The 13,541-nt window shown below is 39.1% G+C and overlaps 1 protein-coding gene across 2 annotated transcripts in view; it reads right to left on the bottom strand.

Annotated features, from left to right (window-relative positions):
* Positions 1 to 13,541, bottom strand: part of FRMPD4 (FERM and PDZ domain containing 4) — a gene marked incomplete at both ends in the record, with an annotated part of 397,855 nt that overhangs the window by 109,495 nt on the left and 274,819 nt on the right. For both annotated transcript variants that reach the window (XM_079546966.1, XM_079546967.1), the window contains one exon: positions 10,812 to 10,928. In XM_079546966.1, the coding sequence (XP_079403092.1) occupies positions 10,812 to 10,928 (117 nt within the window). The remainder of the gene's footprint in view (positions 1 to 10,811; positions 10,929 to 13,541) is intronic.

Raw genomic sequence — 13,541 nt, 5'->3', positions numbered from 1 at the left:
AAGGCAGCAGGAAGTTCACTTAAAAATTATAAGTAAAACAGTGTTATTTTTCTGTTTAATTTTGTAAATTCTAGCAATTTTTTTTCAAGCTATTTGTATCATAAATAATTAGCCTCACCAGGTTTTAATTACGAAATTCTAAACAAATCCCATGAGCAAAACTTATCCCTATCTGTCTGCTGAGTTCCTATTTGTAATTCCAGCTAATTACTTCCTCTGTCAGGAAAATAATCTTTAAAGTCCCAGGATGCCATGCAAGTATTTCCATCTCCTTCATTTTGTCTCCCAGTGTTTGATACAGAAAATGTAAATTCATTTGGCTACTGTGGGAAGAGTAAGAAACTTGAAATAATCTCTGCACTGTCAGCATGTCTGTACCTTGTGTGCTTAATCCCCGTTACCATGGCGATATTTAATTGAACAGCCACACAGTTTGATTGGTTTATTTTAAATTGAAGTTTTTCTGTGGAACTGCGCAGGATAGCAGTGAACATTAGATAAATGGCTTTCAAAATATTGCAGTGAGTCATACTGCTGTCAGTGACTGGATTAATTTGAGTTCAGTTAAACTATTCCTTCACCTTAATCGTATATATATGACAACATACATAATATGAGGATTTTTAGCATTATATTTGGAAGCTGAGCATTTTGAGTATAATTAAGCACTATGTTATTGCAAGAAGGGCAATTAAATCCTAAATGAGAATTAAAATTCAGTAAGCTTTTGTTGGTAACATCAACTTGCTATGCTAAAACAAATTACCTTGCTGTTCTACAATAGTAACTCAGATAAGAATACAGTAGGCTTATATTTGATTTTCTTTATAGAATGTTGTAAGTATATTAATGCAACAGAAAATAAACCAAAAGAAAAATACAGCTTGTTCATTGCTGGCATCTATATGCCTCATTATGCAGTTCAGTATTCTAATGACTTCTGGAAAGACATCAAATCATCATTACGATATTTCCTGCCCTGACATAACGTATTTGATAACTTGTTTTAAATTCTGTACATATGCTGTGAAGAGCTGGTCTACTTCCACTGTAGCCTTCAAACAGCAGCAACAAAATACTGTGACAATCCTCACCCTCTTTTTCTGCTCTAACCAACCTCCAGCACATTTTCCTCTTAATGCTGGGGAATTTCACCCAGCCTTTACAGCAAATGTCCCAGTTCCATTTCTACTGGACAGCTTTACTTCATTTACTTTTTTTCATGGTTGTAGCCACTGAGACCCCAACATATAGCCTGTAATATCATACTATCTTCTCATTGTTTGGAGGTTGTTTGTTTTGTTTTGTTTTGTTTTTAACATGTTGTTAACTAGTGTAGTTCTATCTCATAGAATCACAGAATGCCTTGTATAGGAAAGAACCTCAAAGCCCACCCAGCCCCACCAGCTCAGCCTGCCCAGGGCCCCATCCAACCTGGTCTTAAGTACCTGCAGGGATGGAGAATCTAGTACAAACTCAAACGCAGAGTCTCTTCGTTTGCATAACTGAAGACACCAGATTGTGACCTGAAATACGACCTATGAGTTTCTTAGAAAGCACTACCAGACTCCCCTACAGACTCTACTTTGTTTGACAAAAGAGGTATTTTGAAAAGCAGACCCCAACTTGGGTTCTCATTCTCATGCAAGAATTAATTCATTTTATACTCTCCCAGGAATGGTAGCTTAAAGTTCTGATGTAATGCTTACACAGATGCACTTTTGTGTGCACATATGCAGAGATGAGTTGCTGTTACACCAAAAGAAAACTCTACTCAGAAGCAGATGAATTAAAAAGAGAACTGATTTGTCTTCTCATCTTCGAACATGGTGAACCTGGGTCATGATTCCCTGGCTTTTTTTTTTTTAAGAATCCTGGAATCATTAAGATTGGAAAATACCTCTAAGATCATCTAGTACAATCGTCAGCCCATCACACCATGCCCACTAACATTATCCCTCAGGGACACATCTCTAAGTTTCTTCAATAGCTCCGGGACAGTGAGCCCACTGTCCCCCTGGGCAGCCTATGCCACTGCATCACCACTTTTTCTGAGAATTTTTTCCTAACATCCTGAACCTCTCCTGGCATTACTTGAGGTCACATCCTCTCATCCTATCGTTACTTGGGAGAAGAGACTGACCTCCACCTCATTGCAACCTTCCTTTAAGTTGTTGTAGAGAGCTCCCTGGTCCCAAGAGGATGTTCAGCCCTATCTCCTTTGGGCTCTCTTTTAATTATATATAGGTTCTACTCCAAAAGTTTTACTCTGTTTCTCAATCCAACTTAAACACACGAAAGTTAATACTTTTCAGGATGCAATAGCTCTTTCTGTTTTATGGTGTCCTCATCCAGTTTGTGTCTGCAGAAACACTGGGGACTAGATCAGAAGCAGAGTACACATTACAATTTAAGTGTCCCTGACTATGTAATAATAGAGATCTGAACTGAAGAATTCCCTGTGCTCCACTTAGGTACAATTACATTCAGGCTACTCAAGGCAAAGGATAGTGACTAGACCAAGGCTTCTCTTCTAAGCAGTCCCATCTTCATGTGTACCTTTTTGCACAGCTCTCCTCATCTTTTCAGTAAGAGATATCCTCTTGATTCAGCAAGGGATCATTGCCTGTGTGCACATAGGGAATTTGGAAAGGACAAGCCAGCACACACGAACTGAGCCGCGCTGCTGCGGCTGGGTCCCAAGTCACTGCACATGAACTGGTTTAGGTACAGCTGCCTGGCAGCACAATGAAGCCTCTATTCTTCCTTGCTCCAGTTAAAATAAAATTACCCCACAGACCGGCATCTCCTTGCTATTATTTCCTCCATTAAAGAAATGATTTATCCCAGTCAATATCATTTTGTCCATCATTCATATGCCTGCCCTATTTACGACTAGAGCAACAGTTCCTCACGCAGGAAGAGCAATTGTTAAAACATCATCTCTTTTCAGGAGGTTGAGCTGATTTCACAAGGCTTTCTTTTTCAGCACGTGCCAAACTTGTCTTAGGCAGACCACTGACACAAGCAGCTTACTGTATAATAATTCTTCTCTCCTTTCTGATTATTCAGGTTTGCTTTAAACAGCCGCTTGTGGACACCCATCCCTGCTGCTGCTCTTCTCGTCTCTCCCCACTCCCCCTTCCACCAAACAATCCTGTCCTTGAGCAGGTCAAACCCTTAGCAACAGAAAGCAACCCGAAAGGAACAGAGTAGCACTCTTTCTTTCACAGCACACTATTCATATCAACAGTCCATATAACTAACGAGGGAGTAAAAAAAAAGAAGAAAAGAAAAAAAATAAGAATCACCATACCAATCAGACCTGTTGTCCGCCTGGTCCAGTATGCTTTCTCTGACAGTACCCGCTTCAGAGGAAGGTGCAAGAAACCTTGTAATTATAGAATAACCTGATTAATACAGGAAGTTTCGTCCTAGCCTTAGGCAGTCAGCAGCTGACTCACCTGCTTGTCTGAAACATAAGAATTTCTATCTGCTCTAATTTTTTTTTAAATCCTATGTAATTTAACAGCGGAGGACTCATTACAAATGTATATTTCTAATCCTGTTTTGAATCCTTCTAAGCATTTTAGGTTTCACTGTAACCTGTAGCTAGGAGTTATATTTGCTAATTATATAGGTTGCACTATTTTTGTCATTGTTAGACTGACTGCCATTCAATCTCATTGGATGTCCCTTTTAAGGCTGTGGGAATAAGTGGGCCAGAGAGTGCGATGTCTGTTTGCTCAGCCTCTCACCTGAGAGAGGAGATGCTTAGAGAGACAGCCTGAAGTCAGCCTTGGGATCAAGGCATTACCCTGGGATGCGGACAGCTGCATCCATATCACCAGTCTAAAACAGACTGAGAAGGAAACAAGCCCTCTTTCTGACACCTTGCCTAAATGTAGGTGCTCCCATACCAGCCTGGGGGGACAGAACAGTAGCAGCGATGCTGCTCATTTTTTTGCAAATGTCGTAGAAATCCTGCAGCCAATCCGATCAATATCTTTTTTTTGTATCTAGAGCTGAATGAATGCAGTGTATTTAGCAAAGTGCTGTAACAAAATCCCTACAGGCTAGAAGGTGGCTCCTGTGGAATTATACATTTAAGCCTCTACTAAGGTAGACCTGAAGAACAAATAGCAGCGTTCTTTTCAAAACCCAGGAAGATGAAGAGCACTGTAACCACTATCAAGGCCTCCACTACATGGCACATGCTCTGTTTTCAGAATTTTTCTAATAGAGCAAACCCCAGAGAAATAGTCTGAGAAAGGACTGAACTACCAACAGGTACAACCTGCAGACTTATGGAGAAGAAAGTTGGAGTAGGATGAGCAATATTAGGGGAAAAGAAAAAAAAAACAAAAAAAAAAACGAGTAAGTAAATGGTTTGAACTGATCCTCTTCTGTGTTTATTTATTTTGAAGTAAATTGATTAGCCTGCTGTGAGCCTAATTTTTGCATCTGGTATAAATTAGTGCCCTTAATAAGCAGGATGCTTCATTGATATTGCCATTAATATTATCAATGACTGTGTTCTGTCATCCCACACTGCTGGCCAGCTCTGAGAATGGTGCGTACAGAAAGGAGTGGCTGGCAAGACAGGATGCATGCAGCATATATTGAATAACTTCACCATTCAGAAAATGTGGTTGAATTTCCTTTTTGATACAAAGCAAGCAGTGGAAGAGTTAGAGACAGATTGAATAAATAGGTAAGTATTTGAGTATAGGAGAACATCCTATTTTGTCTTTGTGGGTGGACTAGATGGTCCAACTAGTGGCCTTTTCCAACCTTAACAATTCTATGATAAAGAAATATTGTACAGTGTATGCTTTGAGATATTACAAGCTGCACTGGCTACTAAAGAACACAAACATGTCATCTTCAGTTTACGGATAGGACTAAAGCTGTCATTCAAGAATTTCATATTAAGCTTGTCAGTGAAGAAATTAGCCAAACAAGGACAACCAAAATGCAATGATTTCATAATCCTGAATTCATGGAGCTAATAACACCTGAAAAATAATGTATCCTAAGGAAAAAAAAAGTTTTCAGAGACATCTGGAAGAAGCCTGGAAGTTACTAAATACAAAAGCACCAGTAAAAAGCAACAGCAGGCACTCAGGATGTCAGAATATGTACTGCCATATTTCAACTAGCGTAGCAACCACATCATACCAAAAGAACAGGAATTATTTGAATGATAGATCCACAAAAATATCAAAAGACTGAATACCTCAGGAATTAAATAGGAACCAAAAGGTCACAACTTTCCATGGCAGCAAACTTCAGCCTGTACCTTAATGTACCATTGCAGGGCAGCTTAAGGCAACACAATCCCGTTGTCACCCTGTCCTCCTATCAGTCAGGTATTTCATTGTGTCACCTTATGGCATCTGCCATGCACTGAATAGGAAGTTGAACCTGCTGGTTTCCAGAGGTTTCTTCCACTCTCAATTATCCTGAGACTCTATCTGACCATGCATAGGACTGGCTGAGATTAAACTGACATAAAATTCACTGCTTTCTCTGCAGGATTGATTTCTTATTAGCTTTTGCCAGTTTATTTCCCTGTATCAACTCCTCTCCAGATCTGACGAGCATTAAAACTGACACAAGGGAAAGGGTGAAACTGTGCAGGTCAGACAGTTGGTAAGAGCACAGCAGTGGAAACTTAGGCAAGCTGAAATTGCCATGAGGCTAAACAAAATGGACAAAACCAGCCAAAGTACTCCTGCTTTGCACATCCCCCTGAAACATCCAATCACTCCAAATACGTTCTTAATAAGATTCATGCTTGTATTAGCATTGAAGAAATTTCTCACTGCTAAACGCCACCCAGTATGGGTAATAAATGTTTAGAAAATGATTATGTATACACTGCAAACTATTTTACATTGAAGGTCTAGCTTAATACAGCCTGTGTTGTACAGAAATATGCTGGATAAATACAAAATGACTGCTCTTCTCTCATACTAAAATGAATTACTTATCTCATAAACCTATTTCAAGTAAAAGTGGCAAGTTCAAAGAGAACAGGTAAAGTTTTGCAACTTTAATTTACCATGGCCTAAACTGAAGAAAAGTATTTTAGAGGTTTTCAAAATGACCCCAGTTGTGCCATTTGTACAGAGAGGCAATGGATTGATAGTGACATTCCAAAACACTGTGATAGGAGACTCTTCTCACAGTTTTACCGAAGTGCTGCCTGGCACAGGGAGCCCCACCGATCAGCTCAGGCCGTAGAGGCTTTCATAGCTTAGAAAGAAGCCAAATTTGCGTCAGCACAAAGAATAAACATCTCTTCATATTCCCGCCTTAAAGCATTTGCACCGACACTATATAATTACTTTTCCTTTCACATAGAGATTCTCCTGGATTCTCTATTCCTCCCACAATTTCAAAATTACAGTATGTCTGCTTGCAGTTGAATGGATACATTCATATGGCACTAAGTAAATTATTTAACTAAAAAGCAGTTAATGTTGCTATGAATTATGTTATTTGCTCGCATAGAACTCATGTGCACATTTCTCTGTTATAATACCTGGTTTACACATCTTAAATCAAAACCAAGCAGAGGATTTGAATTGCTTTTTCTCCTTCAGTGTGATGCAATTTGTTAATGTGTTTGGCTATAAAAACCCTCGGAGACAATCTGATATGCTATCTCACTGATCTTTCTTCTTCCTTTATTGACATAACTGTCAACAATCATCTCACTATTTCATTTCTAAAATCCAGAAGCAAAAGAAGAAGGGAAGAGAACTTCATACTGTTTTCATTTACATAGTTTCATTTAGTGGTAGCAAAAATAGTTGTTTTGAAAACCAAGGAGGGCTTTTCTTTAGGCAAATAATTAGAGACAGCTCCTGTTTTTCAGATAGTATGACTTCATTACAGTTGGAATACGTTCAGCCTTACTAACAAAACTGTACATCAGCTTTCAATACAGACAACTGCAAGACATTGCCATTTAATTTAAGGTAATTTAGATGGGTACAAATTTGATGCTAAATCCCCAAATAGATCTCAAGAGACACTGCAAGCCTGATAAATTCTTGGCTTTGTACAGGCTACGCTTGGGGATTCTGGACATTACTAAAAGAGCAACTGTGACATGCAGAAATATGTGATAGCATAGAAGCTAGAATTTTGCATCGTTGGCTCCTTCTGTGGATATTAATGCAAAGAAAAAGGAAAAAAGGACATTTCCCTTCAAAAAGGGACTCTCTCTACAGAAAAGGAGTTCTTTCTAGTTTCCCAGCCTACTTAACATTAGAAGGGAGAGCTGTCTTACAGAGAGACTTAGTCAGGCTGGAGAAACGGGCAAGCAAGAGCTGTGTGATGTTTAACAAAGACAAGAGCCAGGCCCTGCTCCTGGGACAATGCACCCAAAGAGCCCAATACAGGCAGGGATCTGTGTGGCTGGGAGATGCCTTGCTGGAGAGGAACTGGGGGCCCTGGGGGCCCATAACTGAACAGCAGTCAGCAGCAATCATGGGATGCAAACTGCACCCTGGGCTGCATCTATGGGAACAGAGATAGAGATGTGATCATCCCACACTACTCAGTGCTTGTCAGATCACACATGGAGCATTGCCCATGCAATCTGAAAAAAAGATGTGGGCAAATCAGAGAGTGTCCAAATGAGGCCCAAAAAGTTGTTCAAAGGGCTGGAGAAGCACTCCTTTGATGAAAGACTGAAGGAGGTAGATCTTTACACCCATGAGAAAAGAAGCTTAGCATTGTATTCAGCACTTGAAGTCTTGCTCCAAAGATGACAGAGGATGTCTCTTCACAGTGAGCCACAGGGAGAAGACAAGGGGTAATGGATTCAAGCTGCACTAGGACAGGCTCCGTCTTGATATCAGAGCAAAATTTTTCAGAGTGAGAACAGCCAATGACTGGACCACAAACCTATTTTGCAGTGCAAGGATCCACCACCTTGATTCTGTTAAGTTTTGAAAGGAGAATTAAAAGTGGCACACAGAAGAAAGAAATGTATGAAGAACATGAGAATAAAGTAATACCTAGATAAATGTGCGGCTCTTCTAGTAGGTATTTGCAAAGCAAATGAGGCTTCTTTACAATGATCTAGGCCAAAACGAGATACCATGAGAAGAAATGATCACAAGCAACAGGAAATAAACATTTGTACCTACAGACCTGACCTGGAACTAGGTCTGCAAATTTTAGGTAAAACCAACGCTAGCAGTTAGACCACCTCTGCTTGGTGAAAAAGTGACTATTTTGGTAAAGATGTAGTTAGCAAGGCAAAGAAGAGCTCTTCCATGGAAAAGTTTTTGTAGCATCAGTCTGCATTTTCAGAGTGAAGGTCACCCAATCGGATATGTAGGAAGATCCTCGCTTTCTCAAAAATCCTCACATCTGAAGCTCAGGAAAGATTTACCCCTAGAGTATGTTGTACTTTTACAGCAGTTACTGGTGTTAGAACACTTGAAATTTGTGAAAGACCACGGCCCTCTCTGTTAAATTTCTGAAATAATACCACATAATTCATGTAATGTTTGTATTACATTGCTTTTGTTACGTATTTTAAGCAAAAAGGATGTAATTAATCAAGTGACAGTTGCCGTGAAGCTTGTAAGTTTTTCCTGCTCCTAGAAAATTCACAGACCGTAGGAAGTGGGTTCAGAGGCAGAGGGGTTTTTTTTTGTGATCAGTATCATTGTCACCCTGAAAATGAACTACAGCAAATGGCACTTTGCTAAATCTGTGTTTTTTATTAAATTATTTTTGAAAACCAAGGCTAAGATCTCGTCAGTTTGTTTCTATGATTTGTACCTGCAATCTACATTCAGAGATAAATGGGAGCCTAGGGCCTCAAAGAGAATTGCGAGCAAGCACCTTGCAGCAACACAGAAATACAGAAACAAACTGAAAGCCAAAGTAACATCAAGAAAAAAAATCTGACACTGCTTTTGGCATCATTACTGCCTATTTTGGAATCTTGTTCCTAGACTCACTTTTTCTGCACTTAAGAGAGGGTTATGGCACATCAAGGTACTAAAAGGCAATCCAGAAACCCAAACAAAATGATCATTATCATCTGCATGTTAGAAAATGCTCACAGATTACAAAATTAATGACAATTAATGCTTTTCATTCTATGCTTTTCATTCATTCTAACTGCCACAGCAGTTTATAGTTAGCCCAGTAGAGCATCTCGTTATGTGACCGGTGAGAAAAAAGGAAGAATCCAATGTGATGCCTGTCCTCATAAGCTGGATATTATTGTTCAGACGATTCTCAGACAGGCAGAGGAGAACACACTGAAATTCTGCAGAAAAAAAATCTAAGCCCCTGAAGAGTAGTTTCCAATATTGAGAAAGACCTACTGCACTCCAGGCAGGTTGCAGTTACTCACATCTACATTTGCAATTTTAAGTGGTGCAGGTTCCCTCAGTAATTAGAGTAACAGAAGTAGCACAGTCCCATCAGCACAGTGCTTTTGAGGCTCACCTATACTTCTTGACAAGCCTAATTAGTTCAGGCAGAAAATCTATGCTAATATAGCTGTATTGTGCCTGGCATTCAGCACCACATTGCCCAGCACTGCACCCTGTGTCTCACAGAAAAGCAGAGCAAAATACTTCTAACAGAAAGAATGCGGCATTTCAAAGTCAGCTTTGAGCCCTCATTAACACAGACAACTAGCTTCAATTTGGACATGTCTGAAGGTTCTCTAAACCCTGAAAGCCTTACCCTGGTTGCCTTCAGGTTACCGCACAGCTACAAATATTGCTTGGGCTCCAACAGTAATTGCCTCCTGAGAAGCCGAGGCACGCACTGGGCAAATGGGGGAGGAATGCAAAGGAAAGGAAAGAGGATCTCACCCTGTGGAATTATTTTTGATTGAAGATCTTGAGGAAATTTAGGACTTTTTAATGCTGAATTTTAAGCAAGTCTGATCCCTGTACTGTGTTAAAAGAAGGCTGCAATTCTCAAGAAGGAAATTTTAAAGCATTTGCAAGTTTCTAATCGGAATGGTAAACATAAAAATTAATAATTGGGGAAACAAACAACAACAAAACATCCTTTCACATGAGCAGAATCTATACACTGGCTTTGAAATGATACATAAGTAATTAATGCTTCAGCATCAAGCAGTCATTCTATCTTACTGCCTCCCATTCTTAGCAAAGGATTTCCAAAGCTACATAAAAGTACTCAAAGAGCAAACTGTTTTTCATCCAAACCATTTAAGTAATTTTAAGAATAATTCTGTACAGTTTTTACTGGGAAAAGGAAATACAGTTTTGTTTACAATAAAATCAAATTGACATTTATTTTGTAAACCTTTAAATCCAGAGTTAAAAGACTATGGGTAACCTAAGAATTAGAATAGTAACTACATAGGATCAAAACAAGTGCCTTGTTAGTACTAGTATAATGAATATATTAGACAAGCTACAAGAGCTCACATTGCAGAAATGGAGGAAAGTAGTTAATCCTAGTCAAAACTGACCTTTTGTCTCACTCTTTAAACATGGCATTTTTATTTCTATTTTTTGTTAATGACATTTGTTGCAATTCTTCAGTGAATTACAGGTCCTTATATCAGTGTTTGCTTGGGTAAATTAAATAACCAAGTACCAAAACATTGCTTAATAAAAGACAAGGCTCAGTGAAATACAGCCAAAGCTATCAGTTTGCAATAAAACAAAGCAGTGAAACGAGAACTGCGTAAGGCTGAAATTGCAATTAGGATGCCAAGGAAGTACTGTCAGGAATAGTGCTGCAACACCATGCTGAGGTGTGCACAGCTCCCACTACCCACTTACTTGATGAAGTAGTCCCTTCCATCTCTGTTTGCCGTCATCTCCCATCCATAAGGTGTCCCCTGGTTCAAGCTCCAGGTCCCCGACGGATGAGGCCAGCCTGAAGACTTGTTCCTGTGGCTGCAATTGGAGGGAAGAAAAGAACATGTGACTTGCCTGCTGTATTTATTCTCTACATCTATTTATTTCAAGTCATTCACTCAACATCTCAATACTTTCCAAGTTGCGAAAAATACACTCAGAATTCAGCCACGCAAAAACAGGCCAGCAGGCCTACTCATACTTGTAATGTTCTTTGTGGAAGTGGAAAGAAGACCATTTCCAAAGACCATTCCAATGGTCTTTGAGCCTAAACGTTCAGCAGGTGAAAGCTGTTACACACTGTCAGTCCCACAAACACGGTACTCATTTGTAATAGTTTCCAGCACAGGGAAGGAGGAGCATTTCCATTCATTGCCATCTCCTGTTCAAATGCCCAGGGACAGGCATAAGCACCTGTTCTCACTGCTAGCATTGTTGCCTCATGTGACAGAATGAAAGACCATCACACTACTGTTTGCGTATGGATACTAAAATGATTCAACATGAAATGTTGTTGCAGTTGATCATTATCCATTAATTCCTTCCACCAGACAACATCTGAAAGGCTGCAGTATCTCTGTGCACACACTCATGTATCACCACTTGAGCACTCTGCTAATATCTAGCTACTGAGCATGTGCCAAGTCAGACCATCTTAAATAAAACAACAGCTTTCACAGAGTTCACTTAACTCAGAGAAATTCAACAGCTCTGCAAAATGACAGTATTTCTCCACAGGTCTGATAAATTCTGTGCAGTGTGATCTACTGACTCCACACACAAAAAAAGACAGTTAGCAAGAATCCTCCACAGATTCCCATAGGAAATCCAAACATTCACACAGGGATTTTGCCCCTCACTTGCAAGAGTTAAGCTAGATTTTACCACATATTCACACTTTTGCTGTGGGACTTACAGGACCAGAAGGCAACAAATAAGTCTGTCAGCAAAATTAATCAAGTCATGGATAGCTGTGTATGACTCAAAAAAAGAAAATGAACTGGAAAATGAGGTAGAGTAACCAAAGATGCTAAAGACCAAACTTGGCTGTTACAGACAGCCAAGACGAATTAGCAAGGAGCATCAACTACAACCTAACGCCTAGAAGTGCAAACAAAAGACACAAAATAAGAGTATGTTTAGAAATAGCCACCTTCTCCCTCTCTTTGATCTGCCCATGAAATATATTACTGCTTAGTTTTTCTTACTATATTTATGTTAAATTCAAATACTAGCACTGAACATAATATCTATTCTCCTAGATAGAGATGTAAGAATTTCATTCCCATGGAGAAACAGAAGGTAATATAACCTGATGAACACATTTGTGGAAGAACAGAATTGCTCTCTGTGGAGAACTCAACAATTCATTGCAAATTGCTAAACTCAACAAAGTTGTACGTAGTTAATCTTTCCCAAAGGAGGAATGCATCATTAAAAACAAACTAGCTACTTCCCCTCCCCCTTTATTTCAAGGATTAATCACTACTGAGAACAGATAGGGTGCTTCAAAACATAATTTACATGTAAAGTAGAGCATTACAATGAAGAGCTAGATATCATCTGATTTACCAATTACATTAAGTACTCTATCTTCTAGAAGTAGAAAAACATTTCTGTTAGCATATTCAAACACTGCTATTTGCCATAGGACAGGGCCTAAGTCTAATATTTGAACATGAGAGAAATCTTATAAAATGACAATTACTCATAGTGAGCTTGACACATAAATGTAAAATATGCTACATTTCCTTGGATAAATGTAACTAACCCATTCCTGATCAAAGGAATTAATTAAAAAACAGGCATCTGAGGTAAGAAAACAAGGTTTAAAGGTAACTATTTTCAACAGTTTCTCATAAAGATTCATGGGAAGTTAAGCTGCAGCATTCATGCTTCTCATTATACTTGACTGACCATTCTACAACCTAAGAGCGACAGCTTAACTATCTCCCTAGAATTCAAACAATACTTAAGATCATTTTGGACCTGAAATACTGCAGTTGGCTAAAAAAAAGTAGAAAGTAACATATTTTACCCAGATTATGAAGGCATACCCATACATTTAGTACTGTTCAAATTAATTAAAATACATTTTCCAACGCCTGTGTCAGTCACTCCATCTGAAAAAAGGGCACAGGGACATTTAAATTCCTGCGTAAAGCACATCAAACTTCAATTACAAAAGAATGTGTAGGAGTCCACAACAGTAGTGATGATCAATACTGCTCCTCTCTGCATTCAAACTGAGAGCTCATCTTCGTATGAATTATAACTTCAGCAGTTTTTAAAGTAAATTTAATTCCCCTGAAAACCTCCCTTGAGCCCTTGAATTGCTATTGATGACAGAAGCTCTCATATAATGATGGGTACTAACAGCCTTACTTATCTACAGACATATCTTCTCTTGTCCTCCAGACTTTCTTATAATCAGTGGGAAAGAAATCAGCATTTGATTGGATTCACCTGTCTGTCTACCTGCATAAGATGTGATATCAGATGAGTACAAACACTGAGGTGGCTCAAGGTGGGGGAAAACAAATACCCAACAGAATGCTTGCTATAGCTGTTTGTACAGTTCAATAATCCACACTCACGTCACGTCAAGATTTCTTCTGTTCCAGTATACATAAAAATCCAAGGTGATCAGCA

This window comes from Tetrao urogallus (assembly GCF_951394365.1).
Source record: "Tetrao urogallus genome assembly, chromosome: 1".
Taxonomy (NCBI): Eukaryota; Metazoa; Chordata; class Aves; order Galliformes; family Phasianidae; genus Tetrao; species Tetrao urogallus.
The sequence above is the reverse complement of the archived record's forward strand: the minus strand, read 5'-3'. Positions and strand labels throughout refer to the sequence as shown.